The following is a 27,142-nucleotide window of genomic DNA, read 5'->3' on the forward strand; positions in this document are numbered from 1 at the left end:
TGAGTATTTGCTTTAGGTTGGGGGGTTGTCTGTAAGCGAGGACAGGTCTGTCTCCCAAGATCTGTGAGAGTAAAGGATCATCTTTCAGGATAGGTTGTAGATCTCTGATGATGCGCTGGAGAGGTTTTAGTTGGGGGCTGAAGGTGACAGTCTCTAATTTGTTAGTCTCTAAGGTGCCACAAGTACTCCTGTTCTTCTTTTTGTGGATACAGACTAACACGGCTGTTACTCTGAAACTTAAAACAATAAAGAGAAAGATTTGTTTTTAACTTAGCTTGACTAACCAGCCTGTTGCAAAGGCTAAAGGTGATAGTTTAGAGAAATATTAATCAGAGTCAACTATTTATAGGCCATCTGATTTTTTTTTTTTTTGTTAGTTTCTACCAGAAAACTGAGCCGTCAGCTCTCAGCAATGAAAATTTTCAGTCAGCTTTGGATCTACCGAAGGTTCCTACTGATTCTCTTCACTCCACTGCTTTTACTTCCACTGCCTCTCATCATTCGAACCAAAGTAAGTGAACTGATGTTATAGGCAATTATTATATACTGTATGTCTGCGTGAGTTTCCCACGTCCTTTCAGAATGGCTAGATTCTCAAATATGTTTGCGTCAGGGATTATTTTCAGTACATTGCAGTGTTTTTACAGAAATATATAAAACAGAACAAGTTTAATGTAAACAGCAAAGTGACCATTATTTCTCACTAACATTGGGAATTGGACATCCAAATCACATTGCCTATTCTGAAAATCCTACCCTGTTTGGTTTGTTTTAATTTTGGACACAATGAAGTTGCTCAATCTATTTGCAGTATATTTTACAGTATAGATGAACTAAAAAGGGGGAAATATGGTTTTTGCCTTTTATTTTGTTTCTTCCTGATGTATAAAGAAGATCTCTGTGTTTCATATTTTTAAAAGGAAGGTTCTGCTTCTTCTTTATCTTAGAAATATCAGGAGTATCAATTTTCTTGTCTAACCTGGAGGTCTCTTTGGAAGACTGGAGAACTGGAGTAGGAGCTGTTGCATTCCTTATTTGAATACAATGGACAGCTGAAAAATTGTTTCACTGGCCAGTCCCAAAACATTAAGTACAGATCTCAGCTATTCCACATCATCTGCAGCAGACCACGCTCCCCAGTCCCTCCTTGCTGCACTCATAGGCCTGCCCCTAAGCCCATGTTCCTGGAGCCCAAAGCAGAAATGAAGAGGTTTGCTACAGAGCAAGTGCTCCTGCTCCACTTGACAGGCTTCATTGGCTCATATGTGTAGAAAGAAGAAAAGGGAAGAATTTGATCTTAGATCTAGGCAGGCTGGACATGTCTTCCTAAAAAAGTGGAATTCCTTATGTTTGTCCATTGCTCTAGTTACATTTAACCAACTTTTCCCTTCAACTGGTATCTTTTCCCCTGCTCTGCATTTGTTCTCAAGTGTGTCTGCCTGAATCTTTCAGATGAAATTTGCAGCAACTATTTTTAAAGGGGAAAAAATGCTTTGTGTAATCTAACAGCGAAAGCCAAATTTACATTTAAGAAAATGTCCAATTGTTGCACATGAGATCAGTGTTTCAGATTACAGTCCTTGCATTTACTGAGCATCTAACACCCAACTGAATTTGTCCCTTTGTGGAAAACGATAACATGATTATTGTTAGTGAAATGTGGCCATTCTTGTGTAATCAAGACATTTGTTAAAAGTCAATAATAATGTTAATGAAAAGATTTTTCCCTGAGCAGTAAAGTGATCTGAATATTATGGGTATGCTAAATGTATTCTTAATCAGTCCATCTGTCACCAATCAAAGCAGGAAACAAGGAATTGTTTCTTGTCCTCCATCAAAGCAGCATGTTCTAGGAAGGAAAGTATGTCTTTTGAGGTTAAAAATGTATAAACTGAGACACTGCTTTAAAAATGAAAGAGACAACAATAGATAAATGGAAACATGGGGCCAATTGCTCTGCTGGTATAAACTGGCACAGATCCAATTACTTCAGTGGAGCAGCACTCATTTGCACCAGCAGAGAATTTGGCACATGGCCCAAACCACTGGATCCAGTTCAAACCAATGAAAATGCCAGTGAAACAACACTGGGTTAAATTAAGAATCTCTGTTTGAATATGTCAGTATTAAAAGTGAGATCATGGCTGGCCCTGTGCAAAAGCACAAGTGGAAGAGGGGGCCCCAAACCTTCCATGCTTGTGCACACTTGCCCAGAGGCCAGTGGCAATGTATCTGGGGAATGCAGAAAGTCCAGGTGAGTAGCATTGCCAGCCAGAGGCAATGGAACTAGGGGTACTGAAGATACGGCAGCAGCCGAATACATGGCTTCCTTCACATACGGGGTTTACAGTTTTGTTCAATGACTTATTATAAAAAATCTTCCAGGGTCTCCACTGCCAGCAGTGTTGCTATGCAAGAAGGATGAGAAGGGGGCAGGTGTGTCCAGAGTCCATATTCCCTCTCCACCACCCAGCTGAGCTGGCCAGTTTCTTTCAGGACTTAAAGCACCTAATGGTAGTTGAAATGATAGCAATATGCTAGCAACCACTTTTAAAATTTTTTTAAAAAAACCACCTCACCATGTTTCAGCTCATCTTAACTGCAAGAGCTGAGATTTATATTAAAGAAAACATCTAATTGTTGTGTCATCACTGCTGATGCTAATGGGCATCCTTCCTGACAGGCTGTTTTAGGAAGCCAAAGTCTGCCCGGACATGCACACTCAGCCAGCTTTCCTTCTGTGGCAGAGGGCTCAATGTTAGGAATGGAGCACACTGGCAGGGCAATGTGATGAAGCTTGCAGTGCTGGTGCCTGTGCTGTACCTATTTGGTGGGTTAAAAGGAGGGCTTCAAGCAATCCAGGACACTTTTATTTTTAAGTTTTGTTTATGGCATAAGCTTCCCTTTTCTCCCAGGATGAGGAGGTTGCAGGAAGTAGGGGGGGGGAGATTAAAAATGTCAAGCAATAAAACGGATATATGAATGTACTTAATCAATTTCATTCATTTAAAAGCACTGTAATTAAGAGATGTATAATATGGTCTGGGACACAGAGAACTGATTCTTATAAACATGCTGGATTTTTTTAATAGTTTCTTATAAGAAGGCCTCTCTGTAATGTATTTGGAAAATGAATATATGAATATTGTTCAAAAGGGCTAATCAAGAGTCTATGGCTACAGTAGTTTTACCATAACACAAAAAGCTATATTAAAAGGACATTTTTAAGACTGCAAAGGTAGGTAGAAAATGGCAGAATTAAGATTGCCTCTGCAACCTTAATGGGGCCCCCTTGTGTGTATGAATTATGATATAGATTTTAAATGATCACATATTATTTTTTCCTTAGGACCCCTCCTCAATCAGTGGATGGTGCTCACTAATTGCGCAGGTTTCAGTGGTTTGTTTTCTTCTTATTGTTCAAGGCCTTATTTACTGCACTCTTTGCAAACCCTGCTCTGAAGACAGAGTTATTAGTTTCCTCATGGACTTTTCTGTAGTACTCATCACTATGGCATCTGAGTGCATTCATAAATATTAATGAATTCATTTTCACAGCATCCATGAGAGGTGAGGGGGTGGTATTATCCCTATTCCTATCCCTATACCTAGCACCTGATTTTTCAGAGTACTTAGCATTAGTACTCTATATGTTCAATGTGCAGTTCTTATCTACTTCAGTCAAAGCTGTGAATGCTCAGAACTTATGCAAATTAGGCCCCTGGATCTCAAGTCAGATATCCAGAAAATGAGGAACACGCAATTAGTGACCACCTGTGAAAAGTTTGGTTTAAGTGACTTGCCCAGCATCACATATGAATTCTGTGTAGTGAGGCAGCCTGGCCTGGCTCCCGACAGCCCCTGAGAGGGCCCAACCCCCGCACCGGACCTTTACAAGGGGGCACAGTGGTCTCACAGTCCCAGGCTGCACCCCAGGGATCCCATCACACCACCATTAAAGATGGCCCCCAAACCAAGTGGCATTGTGACCTGGCACACAGGGTAGCAGCACCACTCAGGTTTGGCCCAGCTGCCCTTCCATCGTTGTTTACGGTGAAGTAGATGGGCCAAATCTGAGTGGCGCTGCATCTTGCTTTAGCCCCCTGAAATGTTGGGAGATATGCAGTAGTGACAAGGTGCCCCCCCACCATGGGCCAGAGCCCCACTATGCTAGGCACAGAACAAGAAGAAACTCCCTACCTTGAAGAGTTTTTAATCTAAGCAACAATCTACATGTACAGTCTCAGTAAATGCAATTTTTACCCACTTTAAGGGTCCTTTGTACTTCCTGTGTAGGGCAAGGGGCCTAACTGTAAACAAGAATCAGGCCCTCGTACGTCAATGATTTAAAAAGTTATCATATTTAATAAAATCCTGATCTGACATGACCCATGTCTTCAATTTCCGGTCAGGTTACCTACATTTTAGTATGTATAAATAAATGGCATATAAATATACCATATCAAGACAACAAGGTGACCTACAAATATAGTGAAAAGTTATAGCAGGGATCATTTTTTAATTTTTTTACTTAAAATAAATGTATGAAGTCATTTCAGGCCAGTAACTTCTGAGGCTTGAATGGCTCCTGGTATGCCAATTCCATGTTGGCAGAACAATCACACTGGATAAGGGTTTTTCTGGTACTTCTTCTTGGCACTGATCTGATCTCAGTAGAAAAAATGATAGCACGTAAAAGTCTAGTTCAGAAGTCATTGAGTCTCAGTGGAAAACTCCCATTATAAAATTACACAACCAAAAGGGGGAAAATAAATCATTCACTGAATCCTTCAGAAGTAGCTGCATTAAGCCAGTAAGGATTTCACTGAACCTGACAAAGGTTATATACAATCCAGCACATTAATTTGACTTTTGGGGGCCTAAATTTTGCTGATGTCGGAGAAACTACATGAGATGCTTTCATACATATTCCAGTGTAAACACCATACACAGCGATGCAAAGGATATCACTGCTTGCTTGCTTTTCTAAACTCTTAGTATATTTTTACAGCAAATAAAAGGCACTAGATTGAAGGTCCTGGAGAATGAAGGTGTCTTGTTATCCACAGAACAGACACTATCAGATAGCAACCTTCTCCACATGCCTCACAAATCCACCTCCTCTTTTTTTCTGCAGGATTCACCATTAGTTGGTGGGGAGCAGTCCAGTTTCTGCTAAATCTGTGAACAAAGGTGCAAATTAGTGTCAAATTTGGTAGAAGTTTTGCAATACAGACACTTACGCTTCTTTCACATAGACCAAAAACTGCCAGTAGAAGGAATGTTTGACCATTACTCCCTTGGGTTGGATTTGAACCAGCCTTCCTAAGGTAAAAACTGTATCCCATCATTTATCCCCAAAGCTACATCTTTTAGTATTAGCCACTGTACATACATATGATGATCGTAACAAGTGGTGCCATCGTCTCCATCAGGGTATCAAAGTCCATGACAGAAGCTGGCTCCTACAGCCTGAACAGAAAAGAGCCCATAGGAAGCAAGCAGCTCCCAAGCAAGATACATACATTTGCAATAACTGCCAAAGATTATGCAAATATCAGATTGGACTATTCAGTCACATGAGACATTGCAAACCATCATAGCCTGCAATTCCCACCGTCTCTCGTAGATGAAAGGATGCTAACAATACATATGCCATTTTCCTCTCCTGACCTCGCTTGGTAAGAAAGGCACTTTTTTCAAGAGCAGAAGTATAAACCAGAGCTGTGCAAAGTATGCCTAACAGAATTCCAAACACAAGGCATTTGGTTTCAGTAGAAACCCAAAGCTCAGAGCAGGTTTGGCCAAACTCCAATGTTGGTAATTTCATTCTACCTACCCCAATTCCTTCTACAGTTTCAATTGCTGCAACAGTAGCTGCATTTCAGAGGTGAAGGTAAAGTGAATCCTGTGTTCCAGGATTCAGAATGAAAGATATGTTAAAACTGCAAGATATAAGGACAACTGTATCGAAGCAGACTGGGTAAAGTCCTTGCTCCATTGATGTCAACGGGAAAATCTAATTATCTTCAGCAGGGCCAGGATTTCACGTACTGCTTGCACGGGAGTTCTCTGGGCAATATTAAAGATCAAAAGGATATTTTTAGTTGCTGGGGGTTATGATTTATTTTAATTCTTGGGTGAAGAGAGGTTCCTGGCATAATCTACTTGTATAATTGTAGTTTCAAAATGTCTCATGAAGTGCCTGGAGCAAATGGCAGGCGTTTCTTTTTAATGGTGCATGTTTATAAACAAAGAAAAATAAAAAATAAAATAATAAATACATAAAATAATAGTTCATCATAATGTTTTTTATTATTTATAAGGATATAAATCAAATTATCTGCTTCTGATGATAATATTAAGTACAATTAAGCTTTGGGCCCCAACTCAAAACCAAATTAAGTCAGCGCGAGTCCTTCTATCGACTTCTGTGGGGTTTGGATTAGTCCCCTATACCATTGTAGGATTGTTTGCTAGATGAATCCAATCTTATTTTTAATGATATCTTGTGTATTCTAGGAAGCAGAATGTGCATACACGCTGTTTGTAGTTGCGATCTTTTGGCTCACAGAAGCTTTGCCACTGGCTGTTTCAGCTTTACTTCCTGCCTTAATGTTCCCAATGTTTGGTATTATGGCATCCAAGGAGGTAACCTTCCTCTTCTTCCCTATCTTCTTACGCTGCACATATTATATAGCCATAAACTGTGGAATCCCTAAAGAAAGAACTGCGTAATGCTGCAATTTCATCAGCTGTCTTTACTATGTGTTTCTGCAGCAATTATCACAATGGGGCCTCAAGCTCAGGACTATTTGTATGCTCAAAGTTAAGCATACAGATCTTTCTGGACCAAGATCTATTCAATTGGTTCCGCCTCATGCTCAAACCTGCAGCAGAAGCCAGCACAAATTATTGCAGGCATCATCTCTGAGCCAAAGTTGTCACATCTGTGAAATGGTGATAATAACACTTATCTCCCTTTGCAAAGTGCTTTGAGATCAATAGATGAGAAAGTGCTCTGGACATCAGTGGCCTGGCCAGGTGGAGGGAACAGGGGAAGTGATAAAAAAAAAAGGTGCCACCTGCTGCGGCGCTTTTATTTTACTCACCTGGTGGCGCTCCGGGTCTTCGGCGGCGGGCCCTTCACTCACTCCGGGTTTCTTCGGCGGCACTGAAGGACCCGCCGCCGAAATGCCACCAAAATTAATCACGAGTAATCACACGATTAATTGCTCTGTTAAACAATAATAGAATACTGTTTATTTAAATATCTTTGGATGTTTTCTACATTTTCAAATATATTGATTTCAATTACAACACAGAATACAAAGTGTACAGTGCTCACTTTATATTTATATTTATTACAAATATTTGCACTGTAAAAATAAAAGAAATAGTATTTTTAAATTCACCTAATACAAGTACTGTAGTGCAAGCACTTTATCATGAAAGTTGAACTTGCAAATGTAGAATTATGTACAAAAAAAAATTACTGCATTCAAATATAAAATAATGTAAAACTTTAGAGCCTACAAGTCCACTTAGTCCTACTTCTTGTTCAGTCAATCACTCAGACAAGCAAGTTTGGTTACAATTTGCAGGAGATAATGCTGCAGGAGATAATGCATAGCACTGTTGTAGCTGGTGTCGGAAGATATTTACGTGCCAGATTCATATGTCCCTTCATGTTTCAACCACCATTCCAGAGGACATGCGTCCATGCTGGTGATGGGTTCTGCTTGATAACAATTCAAAGCAGAGTGGCGGATGTTCACTTTCATTATCTGAGTCAGATGCCACCAGCAGAAGTTTGATTTTCTTTTTTGGTGGTTCAGGTTCTGTAGTTTCCGCATCTGCGTGTTGCTCTTTTAAGACGTCTGAAAGCACGCTCCACATCTCGTCCCTCTCAAATTTTGGACAGCATTTCAGATTCTTAAATCTTGGGTCAAGTGCTGTAGCTATTTTTAGAAATCTCACATTGGTACTTTCTTTACACTTTGTCAAATCTGCTGTGAAAATGTTTTTAAAACATGCTGAGTCATCATCCAAGACTGCTATAACATGAAATGTGGGTAAAACAGAATAGGAGACATACAATTCTCCCCCGAGTTCATTCACAAATTTAATTAACGTATTCTTTTTTTAATGAGCATCATCAGCATGGAAGCATGTCCTCTGGAAGTCGAAGCAAGAAGGGGCATACAAACATTTAGCATATCTGGCATGTAAATGCCTTGCAACTCCGGCTACAACAGTGCCATGCAAATGCCTGTTCTCATTTTCAAGTGACATTGTAAACAAGAAGCAGGCAGCATTATCTCCTGCAACTTGTAACCAAACTTGTTTGTCTGAGTGATTGGCTGAACAAGAGGTAGGACTGAGTGGACTTCTAGGCTGTCAAGTTTTACATTATTTTGTTTTGAGTGCAGTTATGTAACAAAAAAAATCTACATTTGTAAGTTACACTTTCACGATAAAGAGATTGCACTACAGTTCTTGTAGGAGGTGAACTGAAAATACTATTTCTTTTGTTGACCATTTTTACAGTGCAAATATTTGTAATAAAAAATAATATAAAATAAGCATTGTACACTTCGTATTCTGTCTTCTCCAGAAATCAATAAGTTTGAAAATGTAGAAAAACATCCAAAAATATTTAATAAATTTCAATTGGTATTCTATTGTTTAACAATGTGATTAATCTTGGATAATTTTTTAAATTGTGATAAATTTTTTTGAGTTAATCGCGTGAGTTAACTGCAATTAATCAATAGCCTTACTTATTATCCTCTTCCTTCCATTGTTTCACACCTATTTAACTCCATGTACCCAGTGATTCATATGGGTTTAAGCAATAGCACTGACCTAATTAAACGACAATGGGACCTTTCCAGCACATATTTCAATGCATGCCTTAACTTGTTTCTGCTGAGGCTGATATTTTTTATTTGGTCATGTTAAAAATGATAGATAAAAAGCAACTGTTTCAGCAACAAATTGTTTTTGATTTCAGGTGGCAGCTGCTTATTTCAAAGATTTTCATTTGCTATTAATTGGAGTAATTTGTTTGGCCACATCAATAGAAAAATGGAATTTGCACAAGAGAATTGCTTTGAAAATGGTGATGATAGTGGGTGTGAACCCTGCATGGTATGTACTAAATACTACATTGGAAAATGGTAATGCTCATGGAAAACTTGGTACTACAGAAATAATTGCCTACAGAGGGATATTGTTCTGTTCCTTAGTAAGAATCCAGGCACCTTTTGCTGCTGAAATAAAATGAAAATATGTGAAATGCTTTGGTTGAACTATAGAAGGTGAAACATTATTCTTTTGCTGAAATTCTAATTATAGGGATAATTAGGATACGAATGAGTTCTATTTCTAATGCCTCTGATATTCACAATAACTATGTAATATTCAGAACAAATATATGATGAATTTGTGAATATATTTAAGATTCATATTTCTTAATGATTGGTCGTAAAGCCCACAATTGAAGAGTCACGTCACATACTTATTAATAGTAATTTGTATTTTAGAAGTACTTGCAGTGTTCTGGGCACTTTCAAAATATACTATAAAACAGTCCTCACCCCTAATAGTTCACAGTTTAAGGTAGGAAGGACAATAAGACTGGTGGAGGAGAGGGGGCAAAACATATTTTACAAAAAGAAAATTGAGAGCCTCAGCTGTCTACACCTAGGCTCCTGTTTGCCATTATCTGTGAAGAAAGCAGCTCCCAAACAGAACTGAACTTCTCCAACTCAGGCTATGTCTACACGACTGTACCGCTGCAGCCGCACCATTGCAAGGTCTCCTGCATAGCCACTCTATGCCAGCAGGAGAGAGCTCTTCCGCTGGCATAATTAAGCCATCCCCAATGAGTGGCAGTAGCTACATCCGCGGGAGATGCTCTGCCACTGACATAGCATTGGCCACACCGGCATTTTTGTCAGTGTAACTTTTATTGGTCTTGTCACACCCCTGACCGACAAAAGTTTTGCTGACAAAAGTGCTAGTGTAGACATAGCCTCAGAATGGTCAGATGATGCAGCGAAGGAACTGAAGATACTCATTATACATTCATCTCTTGATAATGAGCTAGCGATATCATATGAAGTGAAAACCCTACTCTTGGCTTCTGAACAAGAAGCTCTGGGCGGGGTAGAGGCCTCCATCAGCATCTCAGTAAGACTGGACAGGAAATGTCCTGTGTCAGTGTGGCTCCCCAGAATACAAGATTCTCATAATCCTACTTTAAGAAACAGACATTAAAAGCTAGACGTTAAAAGGCCAGACAAAAAGAATTCAGATATTAGCGGTGGAAAATGCCTATTAGATCATCAAATCTCTCCTTCTGGCAGTGCAGAATTATCCCTATTCTCCAAACCTTTGTCTGCCCTAGTTTTCAATAATTTCTCTAATGGGCCTTCCACCACTTCCTTTAATAACTATTCTCTTCCCTGACAGGCTTTATTATTAGAAAAATGTTCCTGCTATTCTACATTTTACTGCATTCAATTTTCTCCCATTACTCTTAACTATCCTCCTTGAGCCACAACAAGAATTCTATTCCTTCCTTAATGTTCATGCCTTTCAAATATTTGTACCGAGCGTTTGTATCTCCCCTCCTCATTGGTCAGTCAAGCTTTGCACATTAGCTATTTTAATCTTTCCTAAGCACTCACACTCGCCAGGCCTTTCATTTTGGCTGAAGCCTAGTAACCTGGCAGATGACCTGAATGCTGTGCTGAGTACTCTGCTGGATAGCCCCCTGGGCAGTTATGGAGAAAGGAATTCTGCCCGCAAGCCACAGAGTGGATGTAGAGCCATTCCACAGGCAATACTGAAACCGTGAGGATTGCAGCAGTTCCGCTCTCCCCCCGCCCCACCATCTCCTCATGAGAAGGTTCTAAGTAGCGGAGGTTCCTTGAGCCTCACCCTCAGCCCCATCCAGCTCATGCCCAATTCTCACATGCCTACTGCAAACTACCAGACACAAGCTCTCTGTGCTGAGCTCTCTGCTCCTCGGCCTGCACCCGAGCCCTACCCTTGCGTATAGGAACCACAGCAGTTTCTCTGACGGGAGACTATAAAGCCGCAGAAGTGAAAGCTGGGTTTGCCCATTTTCTTCTTCTCTAAATCCCCTCCAGTTTTGTACTATGTATTTTGCATTTCACAGTATTTTAGGTACAGTGTCACCAGTAAAATACAGAGAGGCCTAAAACCTTGATAGTTTGAGAGGTAATACCACCACTTTGTATGCAGGCCAAAATCATACAGGGTAGAGATGCCTTCTTAGTCAACCAGGCTAGCTGTGTTTTAAATGCTCAGTTGTGACATCTGTGCACTGTCTGACCTGGAGTTCAGGTTAGAACTGTGCCCTAGACCTCAGCACAGACACGAGGTGAAATTGTGGTCCCATTTAAGTCAATGGGGGTTTTGGCATTGACTTCAATGGAGCCAGGATTTCATTCAAGAATTCAACAGAATGGACAGACATAGGCTCCATCCTCAGGTCTGGCCAAACTGCACTGTACTTTGTTTTTTCTTGGCATCCAGAAAGGCCCCTGAGGGCCATGAACAGCATAGTATGGCATACCTTAGAATAGCCTTGAGGCTACTCTAAATTACACTAGTGCCTGGGCCACTCCCTTGTTGGCCTCAAGATCAGTAAACAAACACAGAGATAGTATAGAGCAACCTTTGCCTCACCACCAATTGCACTGTATTTCACTTGCAGCAGAGGATGTAGCCCACAGGGATGAATTGTGTGATTAAGGCAAACAGGAGTCTCCTCTCATTGTTATATGGCAAAAAGATATTAGCTTTATTGTTGGTTATAAATGAAGCCATCATCCAAGATTTCATACATAGTGTCACTTGAAATACTGTGGGTGGAATAGATTAGGAAAAATTGAGGTTGAATAGATTAGGACATGCTCTGTTATTTTTTAGATCAGTGAATCATCTGCTCTTAATCTCTGAAGCTACTGGGAATAGGTTAATTTTCCAATGTATTGAATGATCATTTGAACATCTGACCATCAAATATTTGACGCCATCAAATATATAACATCAATAAGAAATTGTTTCAAAGCAGCTGTCACTGAATGTCTTCTTTTTCTTTATTTCTTAAGGTTGCTGCTAGCTCTGTTAAGGTTGTATGTTTTTCCAGTATAAAAAAAATCTGTTTCCAGAGCTTTTGGCCTTCAAAGCTACTCCCCTTCCCTCATTCCAATTCCTAGTGGTCCTGGAAACCCACTTCTTACACAACTCCTACAAGAGACTAACTGAAGATCTAATCCAAAGCCCTGTGAGTTCCATGAGTGTCAGTCTAGTGTTCTGGATCAGACGGTAAATTAGCAAGTTCTACAGTCAATGAAGTACAATTCTGTATTATCAGTGCTATTAAAAATGGGCAGAAATACAAGCAGAGAGATCATCTACTTGTCCAGGGCCTGAATTTAGCCCAATCACTTTTTTATGTCTCCATCATGAAAATGGATTTCTATTTTTAAATGAAAATGTTGCCTTTAGTCATTAGGGAGAGAAATGCCATGGGAGTAATTTTGAATTTTTAAAAAATACTCTAATTATTTTGCATATATATTTTTTAAAATCTGCTCCTGCTGAGTTGAGTAATCCTTATAATTTATATAACACCTTTCATCTAGGAAAGTTCCAAAGTGCTTTGCAACCTTTACAAACTGGTTGCAAAAAATTATATTCGTTCATTTCAATGAACCCACTGCTGAACTGCTGCCATCTCTTGTGTGAAAAATGTCAACTGTTTAACTGCACTCAATAATACACAACCATTTAGTACAGGAAGTGAAGCAGGCTGTATTAATTTAAAATTACAGAGAAAAATGTAGGTAGACACATGATAAATTCCTAATTAAAACTTGTTCATGATGCTAGGTTTAACAGGTCTGCTGTTTCAGAAAGTGACTTGGAGCATCAGTTTCTGATGTACTTTCAGTGGTGGTAAATCCAATGAAGTCAACAGAATTACATCGGTGTAAAACCACTGTAAGTGAGATCAGTGCCAGACCAAGGATCAGTAACAGCTGATACAATCTAACCTCAGTTTTATGTTTCCTTTGAAAGACAGTATGTGTTGCAGGTGACCCCTAATACCATCCAGGGATCAGTGCTGACTTTATGTATGCCTGCACTGCAATCAGAGCTGTGACTGCAGCATGTGTAGATGTACATTTGAACTTGAAACAGGCTGATGTGTCATGATATCTTGAATCAAGTATTGTCCAAATGGATAATGATACCATAAGTAAATAACATTACTCTTGTTTTAATTGCATAATATATTTAATCTGTACACAATTTTACAGTATATATGATTTGTATGAATAACTCTTCTTTTATATATTAAAAAAATCACAATCAAATTAACAGCTCTTAACCCTGGTGGTTTTTATAGTCCCATCTTTATGCTGAAAAAGTTATCCTTTTGTATTAAATTGGATGCTGATAGCAAAGGTTAATGGAACAGTAATAGACTGGAGTATTTCTCATTTCAGGCTTACGCTGGGTTTCATGATTAGCTGTGGCTTCTTGTCTATGTGGCTTAGCAACACCTCTACTGCTGCCATGGTGATGCCAATTGTAGAGGCCGTAGCTCAGCAGATCATGGGTGCTGAAGCAGAAGTCGATGCCTTAGAGATGAATTGTGCAACTGGATCCACCAATGAGGCATTGGAACTTGATGGTAGGCATAGATACAGTCTTGATATCGATCCACCCTCATTCTTCAGTTTGAAAGTGACCAGCTAAATTGGAGTATTTATTTTTCTATTTCCACTAATGTTTTACAGAAAGTGTTAGTGAATGTGAAGCTAGTGACTGGAAAGAGAAAACAAAAGAAGTTAATGGGTACAATTTATGGATTTCATCATTCATATTTTAATAATCTGTTTATGAAAAATAGTTCTTTTATTACAGTAAGGAATTTTTTTCCAGATACACCAATGGTGAGGGTCACACTGTGTGCAAGATTGAAAAGGAAAAGGTATTTAAGCTGTGATTATTTTGAGAAAAAAAACCATGCAGTTACTACATGTTAATTAACATAATTTTAACCTAGCGATCAAATCTAAGTTTTTACATAGCACCTCTCACTGTTATCTAAATGTTTAATTTTTTATATGTACACACATATGTAGATAGATATTTAAATACATATGACATGCAGTTTTTATTATTTTATTGTTATTTCATTTATTTGAATGTTCACAATGTGCTTGGCGCTACATAACACTGTCACTGCCTCAAGGATCATATTACAACTTACTTCAAATATTGACAAATCAGTTCAGAGATCTATAATACCTTGGGTTAGGGAACAAATTTGAGCCCCAGCCCTGCAAATGTCTACGCATTGCTTAATATGACATACTTTGGTAGTCCCACTGACTTCAGTGTGATTACTCCCACACATAAAGATAAGCACATATGTAAAGTATTTGCAGGTTTGGGGCCTTGAGATGGAGCAGAAAGCTTCCAGAAGTCACTGCTGAACCATCTCTTGCAATAGTGAAATCAATGGGAGTTTTGCCATTGACTTAAATAGGCACAGAATAAGGACCTAAGTGTGTTTTAAGGAGGAATTTTAGTTCCCCCCATAATGGAGTTAAATTAGTACCTTCCACCAAAAGGCAAATAGTGCACATCACCATCCAGTCAGGATTCCCCAGAATTTGAAATGTGTGTGGTCCAAATCCTGAAGTTATTAATCAGTTATTACTCATCCTCATTCTGGATTATTAATTTCAGTGAGAATTTTACTTCTGTAAAGACTGAGAAAAACTAGGGAAAAACTCTTCTCTGTAATATTTCTATCATCATAGTTAGAGCCCTACCAAATTCATGGGCATGAAAAACACGTCATGGACCATGAAATCTGGTCTCCCCCTGTGAATTCAGGTCTTTTTGTGTGCTTTTACCCTCTACTATACCGATTTCACAGGGGAGACCAGAGTTTCTCAAATTGGGGGTCCTGATCCAAAAGGGAGTTGCATAGGGGTTGCAAGGTTATTTTGGGGGGGATCATGATATTGCCATCCTTTCTTCTGCACTGATACCTTCAGAGGTGGGTGGCTGGAGAGCAGCGGCTGTGGGCCAAGCACCCAGCTCTGAAGGCAGCGCTCCGCCAGCAGCAGCGCAGAAGAGTGGCAATACCCTATACCATGCCACCCTTACTCTGCACTGCTGCCTTCAGAGCTGGACGGCCAGAGAGTGGCAGCTGCTAACTGAGGGCCCAGCCCTGTAGGCAGCAGCACAGAAGTAAGGGTGGCAATACCATACAATCCTTCCCTCTGCACTGCTGCTGGCAGTGGCTCTGCCTTCAGAGCTGGGTTCCTAGCCACTAACTGCCACTCTCCAGCTGCCCAGCTCTGAAGGCCGCGCCACTATCTGCAGCAGTGCAGAAGTAAGGGTAGCAGTACCACAACCCCCACCTACAATAACCTTGCAACCTGCACACACATAGAGCTCCTTTTTGGGTCAGGACTCCTACAATTACTACACCATGAAATTTCAGATTTTAATAGCTGAAATCATGAAATTTACTATTTTTAAAATCCTATTACCATGAAGTTGACCAAAATGGACCATAAATTTGGTAGGGCCCTAACCATAGTCCTAGGCACCAACAAATGCTGCATATGACAATACTCCTAGCAAATGAAACAGCCCTGTGGAATGCTGGGAAATCCTGAAAGCTGATTGCTTCTTAAAGACACTGGTTTTTATGTAGAGTTTATAATGTCAGATGAACCCTTCTCATACATTAATCAATATGTATTCTTATTGAGCAGAATCTGCCCCCAGCTGAGACAGGAAGGAGATACAGAAACCAGAAAGACCAGATGATGTGCAAAGTAATGTGCTTGTGTATTGCTTATTCTTCTACCATTGGAGGGCTGACCACAATCACAGGAACATCAACAAATTTGATTTTTGCTGAGCAATTCAATACGTAAGAAATATCAAGTTATTTCTATACCTGTTACCCAGAAGTCCAAATACTACTTTTTGTACTCTTAGCTAGTTCCCCGAAGTGTGTTATAGTCTGGAGTTTTAGACTAGGGCTTGGCAGTGCCTGGCATCACGACTGACATCATGACTTTGTTGTTTTCCCATAAGACATACAATGAAATTCCATGATGATATCTGATTTGCATACATTCAGTTGCATTGGAAAAGATTGCAAGGACTCATTCTACAAATGCAAAATGACAGCCAGATTCTGTCATCCGTCTCAAATTGAATAATACCTTATTCTTTGAATTCTCCCATTGAAACAGATGGGTTTATTCAAGGAGTTAGGTACCACTCAATGTAAATACTGGTAACCAATGGCACAATATCTGGCCGTAAGAGACTTTTGTTCATTGTTAAATAGAATTGGAGCTAAGTTTTTATTGCCTTTTAATTCCAAAGCAGCTGTGACAGTACCATTTAATCTTCCTGATACTATTTGGCATCTCTTTGAGTGATATTAGTGATCATTTTGTCAGTTTCACTTTGTGTCTCAAATGTCTCTAATGGGCTAATGTTATTTCTAAGTAGTAGGAATAATGTCTGACTGCCCCCTATGTTTTGTTAAAACTGGCATAATTGAAAATTGAACTTTTACAGCAGGGAATATACCATCATTTAGATTAAAAAAAAACCCAGACAAACAAATCAAAACAGCTAAGGCCCCAGCTAAGGTCTATTTCCTCTTCTTCATCATCAGAATGGGACTTAAAATCAGTCTTATATCTGGACACTGAGCATTCTGCTGCTGTGAGGTAATCACCTGCTTCCTCAGCCTCTGGGAAAGAAAGAAACATGTTGGAGTGGAGCCAAAGTGCAGTGCACTCTTGTGCTCCTGTGCCAACTAGCATAACTTAGCGCAGCCCTGTGGCTACTCTAACTTGCACTAGGGGCAGGGCCGGCTCTAGGCACCAGCAAAACAAGCTGGTGCTTGGGGCGGCACATTTTTAGGGGCGGCATGGCCGGTGCCAGAATGCCGCCCCTAAAAATGTGCCCCGGCCGCCCTAGCTCACCTCCGCTGCTGCTGCCACAGCGCGCGAAATAGCTGATTCGCGCGCCGCTGCTCCCCCTCCCTCCCAGGCTCTCAAGCCTGGGAGGGAGGGGGAGTAGCGGCGCGCGAAACAGCTGATTCGCGCACCGCGGCCACTCGGAGTCTCCCCCTCCCTCCCTCCCAGGCTCTCAAACCTGGGAGGGAGGGGGAGATCCCAAGCGGCCATTTCGCGCGCCGCTGCTCCCCCTCCCTCCCAGACTTGAGAGTCTGGGAGGGAGGGAGAGAAGTGCCACCCGCGCCGCGGCCACTCGGAGTCTCCCCCTCCCTCCCAGGCTCTCAAACCTGGGGGGGGGGGGAGACTCCGAGTGGCCGCAGCGCGGGCGCCGCTTCTCCCCCTCCCTCCTAGACTTGAGAGCCTGGGGGGAGGAGGCAGGGCTGGGGATTTGGGGAAGGGGCGGAGTTGAGGCAGGGCCGGGGGTGGGGTAATTAAATAGGGGGGGGCAGCCAAAATTGTTTTTGCTTTGGGCGGCAAAAATCCTAGAGCTGGCCCTGACTAGGGGGTAGTTTGGTCCCCAGCTCATCCCAGGTAGCTCACAGCCAATTCCTGCTCTTGCTCACAGCTGAGGATTCAGCCCTATAGCTGATTTTCAACTCATTTGCACCAGTCTAAAGATAGTGTTTTCAAACCCTAAAACCTGTTTAATAGATTGTAAAATCAAATCTGTAGCACATAGTGGAAGTCATAAATAGTCTAAGACTTTTAATCTAAAAGCCCCTTTTTGATTTGCATAAAACTTTTCTCAAACTTTCATCTTTTAAGACTGAAATTTTCTGGATCTGGTCTCTGACCAAACATGTGTGTTTTTTGAGTTTGGACATTTTGAGGAAAAAAGTCCAACCATTTTCAAGAAGAGTTGGAGAAAGAATATGTTTGCCATTACTAGAAATAAATACATGAAAAAAATTGTACAATGTTTTATGAGCAGCTCTGGCGCCAAAGCAGGAGGGTAGGTAGGTAGATTTGGCACAGAGACACTCTGAACATAGGACTTTCATTCTTCTTTGTTCCAACAGCATGAATCATACTCATATGTGTACTATTTTTCTAACAATAAGAGTTTGTTAAATAATGATCTCCTGGCATTGTACTGGCTCTGAAAGTGTGTATAAGTAAGCTGTGTGGATTATGAGATCTGACTAAAACATCTGAAACCCTTCTCATTCAGAACCAGTGTGTGACCCTTGCTGCATACTCAGGCAGGGAAATAAGGAGGCTTGAACATTCTTTTCATTCCCCTGTGCTTGCTACTTGTAACACACATAGCAATGCAGAGGGGAGAGCAGCCACTGATGGGCTGCTACCCTTCCTGTGCCGGTGACCAGGGAGGAGAGGTGGGGAGTGGAGCCTTGGCTCTTACCCCACAATACACTGGCCACCACAGCTGAACTAGTATGGGGTGGGGGGAGTGGAAAGCAAACTGCACTAGGAGAAGGTCTGGTGCAGATTATGTCTCCCATGGAGCAATGGGGAAAGCAGGGACCAAATTATAACACAGAGTCTGCTCGTGGGGCAACACAATGACATGCTGCCCCTTTCTTGGGGTAGATTATGAGATCACAGTGTAGCCCTAAATGCACAGGGCTGTGCTAAATGAGACTTAGATCTGCAGGAAAGACCTTTGTAAATCTGTAGGGGTTCCTGCAAATTTCCAGAAATCTGTAGGAACAGCTAAGTGCTCATGCATTTAATGAAAAATCACTTAACTGATTCTGCTAGGCACCAGTTTCTTCCAGCAGCCTAGGAGGTCCCCAAGGCACTGGGGGTTAGGTTGAAGGAAACTGGCTCAAAGCCTATCTTCCAACTCCCCCTAGACTTTAACAGTCTTTTCAAGTGTGTGTAAGCAGCATTGTTCCCCATCCATCCTAGGAACACAGTATAGACACACATAATCCAGTTTTACATCCTTCAGGGCATTTACTGATCATAAATCTCAAGCTTTTTTTCTCCTCAACCTTAGCGTGGCTGTTCCCAGGGTTTTCACTGCAAACTCTTTTTTGTCCAAATGCCTAGTTCCCTCTGCTCCAAGAGAGGCTCCGAACCCATTTATATCCTGTTGGGAGTTAACTGAATTGCCCCACTAGTATGACCTACAGATCTTTGCACTATACTGTCATGGACAATTCAAAAACCTGATAACAGGATGATTCTGCAAAGGAGCCTTACATCTAGAGTTGGCCACTTTGTTACAGTGCAGTTAAAATAGCATAATGGGGTTTCATATTCATTGTGTCTCACTGATTTCAATATGAAATGCACTGAGTTTGCAAGTAAAGAAAGTTTTTCAGCTGGTGGTTCTTCCAAGACCCATTTTAAGGCAGATTACCAAATGCAGAGGAAAGCCACAGAAAGGGTGATGCAGCCTTAAATTGCATTAACTTTTTGCAGGCTTGGGATGATGTGCTATCCCCAGATTACTTCTTATCCAGCTACACATGCCTGGTCCCAGGGAGGGGGCAGCTGGAGATGGTGCCACAGAGGAGGTTGACTCCTGTCCCTACAACTGGACAGGGATGATCCTACAGAGGGGACCCTCTGTTTTCCTTCTGTTGGGCCCACTGAAAATTCCCTAGATTATTGCAAACATATTCAGGTAATTGACTCTGACCCGTATATAAACTCCACAAGGAAGAGTCAAGCCTTATCCAGAATTAATCATATAAATGCTTAAGAATGTTCTAAAAATAATAAAAACACATTACTAAGTAATAGCCTGTCCTTGAAGGAAGGGAATTTTGTTTTCAATACTGAGAGTATAAGTCACTTTAATATAGGATGCATATTACAGCTTATCACAGAAATTAAAGATGGAAAAAAGCTATTACAGCAGGTCATCCAGTCTATTTCTGTTCAAAGGCAAGATTGTATCAACGGGACAGTCCCATCTGTGTCACCACTTAGGTCAACATATTAGATTAATTAGCATTTAAATAATTTTTAAATTCTAATGAGTCCAACAGTCTTTCAGAACAATACTTGCCAGAGGGCTAATAATTAGGTAATCTTAATCTTCAAGTTACTAGAACTACGTAAGTATAGCCTCAAATATCCCCAAAGTTACACTGCAATCTGACCCCAGTAAATGAGTAACTGAGAGCAGAACGTGCCCTGTAGTATAGAGAGGTAAAGAGCTTGTTCTTCCTGGCAAAAATTGCTAACTAATGTGAGCATAAATCAGGTACCAGGATGATAAGTACTATATCAAAACATTGGCTAAATCGTGAAACTGAGTAATTGTAACAGTAAAGTCACTTGCCTACTATCTAAGAAAAAGGTATGTTCAAGGGAGTATTTTTAATCATTTAATAAGAAACAAACAGCCATGTAGTCAATAGAGTATGTATAATAATGTGCTATCTTTTCTTGTCTGAATTTAATTCCTGTTCCATGACAGCAATGAGTTCAAACATTGCTGTCTCAGCACTAGTTACAGTTGAAGATTGGAACTTTAATCTCAAGAAGGAGGCAGACATTTTGGATCACTCCCAGATGGCATTATAATGACAGGATCTATTTTTTTTATTATTACTCTTATAATTAAATGAAATTAAAATTAGAGAAACATATCTTTTTAATTATAAACTTGCACAGCACTTTGGAAAATGCTCCCTGCCCCCAAAGACCTATTTGAACATTACCAGAGGCTTTCCTTTAAAAATATTGGAATACAGAAGATTCAAGTGTAAAGAATTGTTAGGGTCTCTGACTAAACGTCCCAATTTCCTTTCCCTCTGACCCTAACAAGGAGAGGAGAGACTGCCCCCATAATATAGCATCTGCTCCATATGGAGTTCAAGGCTCTGTAGGTAGAGCTTGAGAGGGAAAAAATGTTGTTTATAGGAGGAAAGGTTTAAACACAACATTTGCTCATTTACCTCTTTCCCCAATTGGTCTCCATCTCCTGCAACAGCCAGTCCTTTTCTTTCAGAAAATCCCACAACAACTCTACTTTCCTTAGATGTCTGCAGGTGGGGGGTGTTTGTGGCTGGGTGGCCCTTTTACCTGCAAACCGGCATGGTGGGTTCAGATTATATGGGGCCCCAACCAGATCGCAGGGCTCCACGCACCTCTCCCACAGGCTCCAACCCAGCAAATGTTCTTGGACATTTTATGAGCAATTATAATTGTTATTAAATGTGCATTGGCCCTTTTCCCTCCAATTCTTTCTTTCCCATCTCCATTGCCCATCTTAGAGCCCTAAGGCCCTATCTTCCTCCATTACTACCCCCTTCTCAGAGAAAGGCCCTTCCTTCTCTTCCTCCATTGCCCCAAAGTCCTAATGGCCCTTCCTCCTCCACCGCCATCCCCATGAGCCATGAGGAGCCTTTACCACAGAGTAGATATTTAATTGTTTTGATCCAGGGAGCAATGGGGTATTCTGTTGCTGCTCTGATATTCAGTGGTCATGGCATGAGGGTTAGACACAGAGGTATTAGCAGCCCAGTTACTTTAATGGCCATTATCATCATGGGGCAGGATAAGAGAGTGAGGTGAGAGCAGGCCATTGACAGTCTCTGGCTAAAGATTCCCGCTCCACTGGAGGCAGCTGACAGCAGCAGCCTTTCCCGAGTATTTCTGTGCGGCAGAGCCTAATGGCATTTTATATATGGTTTGATTCCTCTTGCAATGCCTAATGTAAGTCTATTTTATTTTCATTCAGACGCTACCCCAATTGCCAATGCATCAATTTTGGATCCTGGTTTATACTTTGCATCCCCATCACTATTATTATTATGTTGCTCTCCTGGGTCTGGCTCCAGTGGCTTTTCCTTGGTTTCAAGTGAGTAAATGTTAAAAGCAAATAGTAAAATGACAGGTTGGTAATGCATGAGATATTCTATACAGATAAAAAAGAACATCATATCTATATCTAATGCACATACTGTAGAATGGTGACTATTTATTGTCCTTTCATTGTCAAATAGCACAAATGAGTTCTCTGGAAGTGCTAGGAATTCACACTACCAGTTCTTATGGCTTCTCTGGACTGTCCAACACGACACCACGGGAAAACTTATTCAAGGATCCATTTTGTAAAATATGTTGTACATTTTTATAGAATATATACACATCATTAGTAGAGAGTATCTGAGAGAAGAATTCAGATTTTACAGTTTGTGGTCCAAATCTTGATGTTATTGAAATAACAGTAGTTTCCTGGCTGATTTCAATGAGGCCAGCATTTGATTCTATGTTTGAACAATGTTTATCTAACAAATTTGATGAGCAGACTGACATATTATATTTAGAGAAAAATACAATGGTTCCTGTTCACAGATATTCCTGTGTGTGTTTTTTGGGTGGGTTTGCTTCACCCCTGAGTTTTGTGCTTCAAGTTTTTGGATAGAATGACAGTTCTTTGGGCCCAATTCTCCATTGCCTTGCACTCTGGATACTTATTTACAGCTGTATGAAGTAGATGCTCAAAAGTATGAAAAATGGAGCCAGGGTAATTTAGTGTGAAATGCGTCCCACATAGCATTTGCTTTCCACAGGTGTAAATGACTGCTGAAGGTGAAGACAGTGGAAAATTAGGCCCTTTATATTTAATTTTAAATAGAAGCATCTTAAATTTCCTTCTCACTCCACTGATAGTTTGAAACGTTAACATTTCATTTTTCTAGGCCATTTTGACAGTGTTCTTATTAACACTACGGAGTGGCTCACCTCAAGAGTGTGGACTGAAAGCCAAAATTGCTAATCTTGTCCCCTGTGAAAGATGCTACAGAACACTCTGATTAATGTGCTGGCTAGTTACACAGTAAAAACTTTCCCATTAGAAAAGAAGGCAATGTATTAACAGGAGAGAGTCTGATTCAGCGAAGACATAGATGACTTCCCTTAATTAGATGGATATGTTGTGTGCTTCATTTGTTCCTTTGGGAAAGCACCCCCTTTCATGGGCAAACAAGCCAATTTGACTTTTAAGGCCTTTGTTCTTTCTGACAGAAATACTATGATGAATAATACTGCACAGGCATAATGATGATTGTCTAAAACATGAACTTCCAATGTTCGGACACGAGGTGGCTCTTAGCTATAGATATTTATTGGTAGACACACCAGTACTCCAGTCTTATGTGCCTGTTGTTGTTTTTAATATCACTGCTTTGAGAAGCCTAGAGCCCTACTTGTGCTGGGTTCTGCATAAGCACATAGCAAGACACAGTGCCTGCCTCAAGTAGTTTACAATCTAAATAGAATAACAAAGAGTGGGATGGGACAGAGAGAGACAGAAGTAAAGTGACTTGCCTAAGACCACATCTTGGCCCACTGGCAGGGCTGGGTATTGTTATATTTGGACCCAGCAAAGAAGGAGATAGAGACACAGGCACAAAGAGATTTGACTGAACCACAGATCTCTATTGTGCTGGCTTTATTGTTCAGGCTGCAAAACTGAAACTAACATGAAAGTGAGGCTTTACATTGGGGAGGATAGAGTGCTCAAACATTTAAAGGGGCAGGACATCACATTCTTCCAACCTACTATAAAAACTTTCCAAACACACATACATTATCGTTTACATAGCTAAAAATAAACACTTTATAACTTAACTAAGAATTGTGGGTGGACTACAGCAGACTCTTAAAATGCAAGGGATTATTCTGCGCTGGAATAGCAACTCATTAACTAAACAATTTAACTGGTTTTTGTATGCTCTTGGGACAATGTGGTGATGGTGGTCCAGCAGAGTTCTGAATAACAGGAACAGTCAGTGGTTAGGAATCAACTGCATCTAGTATGGAATCAACTGGATTGGGTACCACATTTTTTCCCAACAAGTCATTGAAACTAAGAGTTGCAAGAGAAGGAGGTTCAATTAGAGGAACAGATAGACTTACTGGAAGATCCCTGGACTCTAGTACTCATCAAGACTGAAACTGGTCCATGTTTTTTTCCATAAAATACCATTGGATAGTTCTACCATGAACAAAACAGGTCCTGTGCATTTTACAAGTTCTCCAACTGTAGTTGCAATTCTACATTAAGTCCCCAACTTGAAAAGAACGATGACGAGTCTCATATGATTGATCAATTGGCATAGTTTGGGATTTGGCTACACATGAAGACATTTCAGGACATAGCAGGTTCCAACAGGTACGCAAATACTGCTTCAAGAAAAGAGGTGTAGGTGACTCCTGGGTAGTAGCATGTGGAGGGTTCCTGGAGAGAAGCTAGAAATTGTCCAATTTCTGCTGATGACTCAAAATAGATTTGTTAGCTTTTAAGGCATGCTTAAGTGTTTACATAACACATTCTGCTAGTTGATTTGTAGCAGGATAATATGGAGCAGTGCATATGTGCTGAATTTCATTTGAAGCTAGGAACCTGTGAAATTCTTCAGAACAGAATTGAGGTCCAATGTTGCTCACCAACTGTACCAGTAAACCAAACTTGCTAAACAAAGTACAAATATGTCCAATGGTCTTAGTAACTGTTGTAGAAGTCATTCTGAAAACTTCTGGCCATTTTGAACATGTAATCTTCTAAAGGTCCAGCAAAGTCCACATGAATTCAAGGAGTCCAAGGCCATGACCAAGGCTGTAGATGAGATGGGTCAGGATCATGCTGAATTTGCTGACACATAGTACAGCACTTTACATTCCTCTCAATAGCTTTGTCAGTCTCCAGCCACCAGACATGACTCTAGGCTATGGTCTTCATCTGTACAATGCCAAAATCACCTTCATGAAGAGCTTCCAAAATCTTACCCTGAAGTGATTTTGGAACATTCACTCACATTCCCCATAAGATGCAACTATGATTCACAGATAATTCATATTGATTTGATACGAATTGTGTAATCTGGGGATTATGTTGATCCAGTGCCATACCATGTAGTACCATTCCCGTCATAAGCAAAAACACATTATCCTTTAGCAGTTTCTTTGTGGAAGTCTGTGCTAGTGATGAGTAACCTATCCCTCAAATTGAGATAGAATACTTCATCTGAAGTTCCTTTGGGTTGATGAGAGCTTGGGCATGACAGGAGTGACAGCTTATTGGCATTGCAGTGCTGAATCTTTTTACAGAATTGAATAGCATAGGAGTGAGCTGAAAGACATAATGCCCATTGTTGCATATGAGCAGCAGCTAATGATGGAATTCCATGTTTCAGTCCAAAAATTGAAAGTAATGGGTGATGATCCATCAGCAAGGTAAAATATCTATCATATTGATAGTTATGGAACTTCTGAATTCTGAAGATAATGCTGAGAGCTTCTTGCTCTAGTTGCACATAGTTCTCAGGAGTAGTAAATGTTCATGATGCAAGGGCAGCTGGTTTCTTCATGCCATTAGGAAAAATGTGGGAAAGTACTGCACCCACACCATATGGTGAAGTATCGAAAGCCAACTGCAATAGTAGTGAAGTATCAAAATGCATAAGAACTTCAGCGGATGTCAACAGTTTCTTTGCTTCCTTAAATGCACACTCACACCCTTTTAGTCCATTTCCCTTTCTTCTGGGCATCTGACAGTTCATGTAAAGATGCCACTACTGTTGCCAGATTAGGCAGAAATTCACCATAGTACTTAAGCAGGTCTAAGAATGAATATAACTGTGAAATGTTCTCTGTTGATGATGCCTGAAGATGGTGTGCTTTTTCTGGCAATTTCCTTAAGCCCATGGCACCAATTACATGTCCAAGGTATTCAACTGAAGGTTTGAAAAACTCACATTTGTCTCAACATAATCTTAGTCCATGGTCTTCCAAATGTTAAAGGCATCCAAATTTCAAAGATGATCCTCGTGATCCTTTCCTGTAACATGGATGTCATCCAAATAGCACTGAACTCCATTCAGTCCCTTCAGAATCTCATCCATGGCTTTCTAGAACAGAGGAGGTGCCAATATGATACCAAACGGCAACCAGTTGCAATAAATAAGTCTTTTTGTGTGTTGAATTTGAGATATTTGTGAGATGCTGGATCAATCTCTGAGCAAATCCAATTTACTGCAACACTGTCCACCACTAAGAGTAGCAAACAAATCTTCAGTAAGAGGATACTGGTCGGCATGTAAAACTGGCCTCAGCATCACTTTGAGATCTCCACAAATTTGGACTGAGCCTCCTTCTTGAACACTGGTACAAGAGATGTAACCCACTCTGTGTGAAACCAATAACAAGACTCCAATGTTCACTAATCAGTCCAAATCAGCTTCTACCAGAGGCTTGAGAGCATAAGACATAACTCTGGGGTTGCAATATTATGATTGGCTGTCAGTCTTAACAGTGAGCTTCACTGACATGTTGCTCTGTCCAAAGATTTTGAAACAGAGCTTGAAGTGTCTGTCCAGTATTTCTTGAAGATTTTGAAGTGCTTTCGTGATCGCCCTGATCTTGGTTCAATTCACCTTGAGCATTTCAAGCCAAGATCTGCTAAATAATGGTGGATACTTTTGTTTTACCCTTATATGTGATTGAACAACTGATAGTCCCTCTAGTTGAACTTTTACCTGGAGTATCCCTTTTAGGACTAACATTTCAAAACCATGGAGGTTCCTTCTTGTGGAACTTGTGACAAAGTCTGGTGATAGGTGGATGCAGAAATCAATGACACAGCAGCTCCCCAGTATTAAGCTGAATTCTTGTAGGAACTCCTTCAATCAAGGGTGTGACCCAGATCCCATCTGTGACTCCATCTTCTGATAACACATGCAGTGCTAGGTCTTGATCAGCATTACTACAGCTCTTGTCTTTTTCCACATTATGAATTCCCAACTTCCATCTTTTCTTAGGTTCAGTTGTCACAGGTGTATTTTATGTATGTTTACTCTGTTACTGGTTGTTGAACTGTGCAACATCATGCTGATGTGTCCTTTCTTCTGCAAATGACCTGGTGTGCCCAGCAGTCCTTTTCAGCAGGCACAGCTTGTGCAAACTGCCACGTGGAAATTTCTTATGTTTCTGTGGCCCTCTGTCTTGCAGATTCACGAGATGAACTTTTCAGTGCACATTAAATTGCAGAGAATCCTTCTCTGTGGTTTCCATTGCAACTGCTACATCAACAGCCTTTC

General features: G+C 40.6%; 1 protein-coding gene across 2 annotated transcripts in view; it reads left to right on the plus strand.

The window, feature by feature from the left end:
• Positions 1-377: 377 nt before the first annotated feature.
• The window catches only part of SLC13A1 (solute carrier family 13 member 1), a 44,483-nt gene continuing 17,718 nt past the window's right edge, over positions 378-27,142 (plus strand). Inside the window, exons 1-8 of one of the 2 annotated variants that reach the window (XM_054023150.1) lie at positions 378-511; positions 6,523-6,651; positions 9,017-9,153; positions 13,554-13,741; positions 13,848-13,905; positions 13,993-14,041; positions 15,849-16,009; positions 21,781-21,900. In XM_054023150.1, coding sequence (XP_053879125.1) covers positions 413-511; positions 6,523-6,651; positions 9,017-9,153; positions 13,554-13,741; positions 13,848-13,905; positions 13,993-14,041; positions 15,849-16,009; positions 21,781-21,900 — 941 coding nt within the window. In that variant the 5' untranslated portion in view covers positions 378-412. The remainder of the gene's footprint in view (positions 512-6,522; positions 6,652-9,016; positions 9,154-13,553; positions 13,742-13,847; positions 13,906-13,992; positions 14,042-15,848; positions 16,010-21,780; positions 21,901-27,142) is intronic. The other variant, XM_054023143.1, reaches the window with a different exon arrangement.

Source organism: Malaclemys terrapin, chromosome 1 (genome assembly GCF_027887155.1).
Source record: "Malaclemys terrapin pileata isolate rMalTer1 chromosome 1, rMalTer1.hap1, whole genome shotgun sequence".
Classification (NCBI taxonomy): Eukaryota; Metazoa; Chordata; order Testudines; family Emydidae; genus Malaclemys; species Malaclemys terrapin.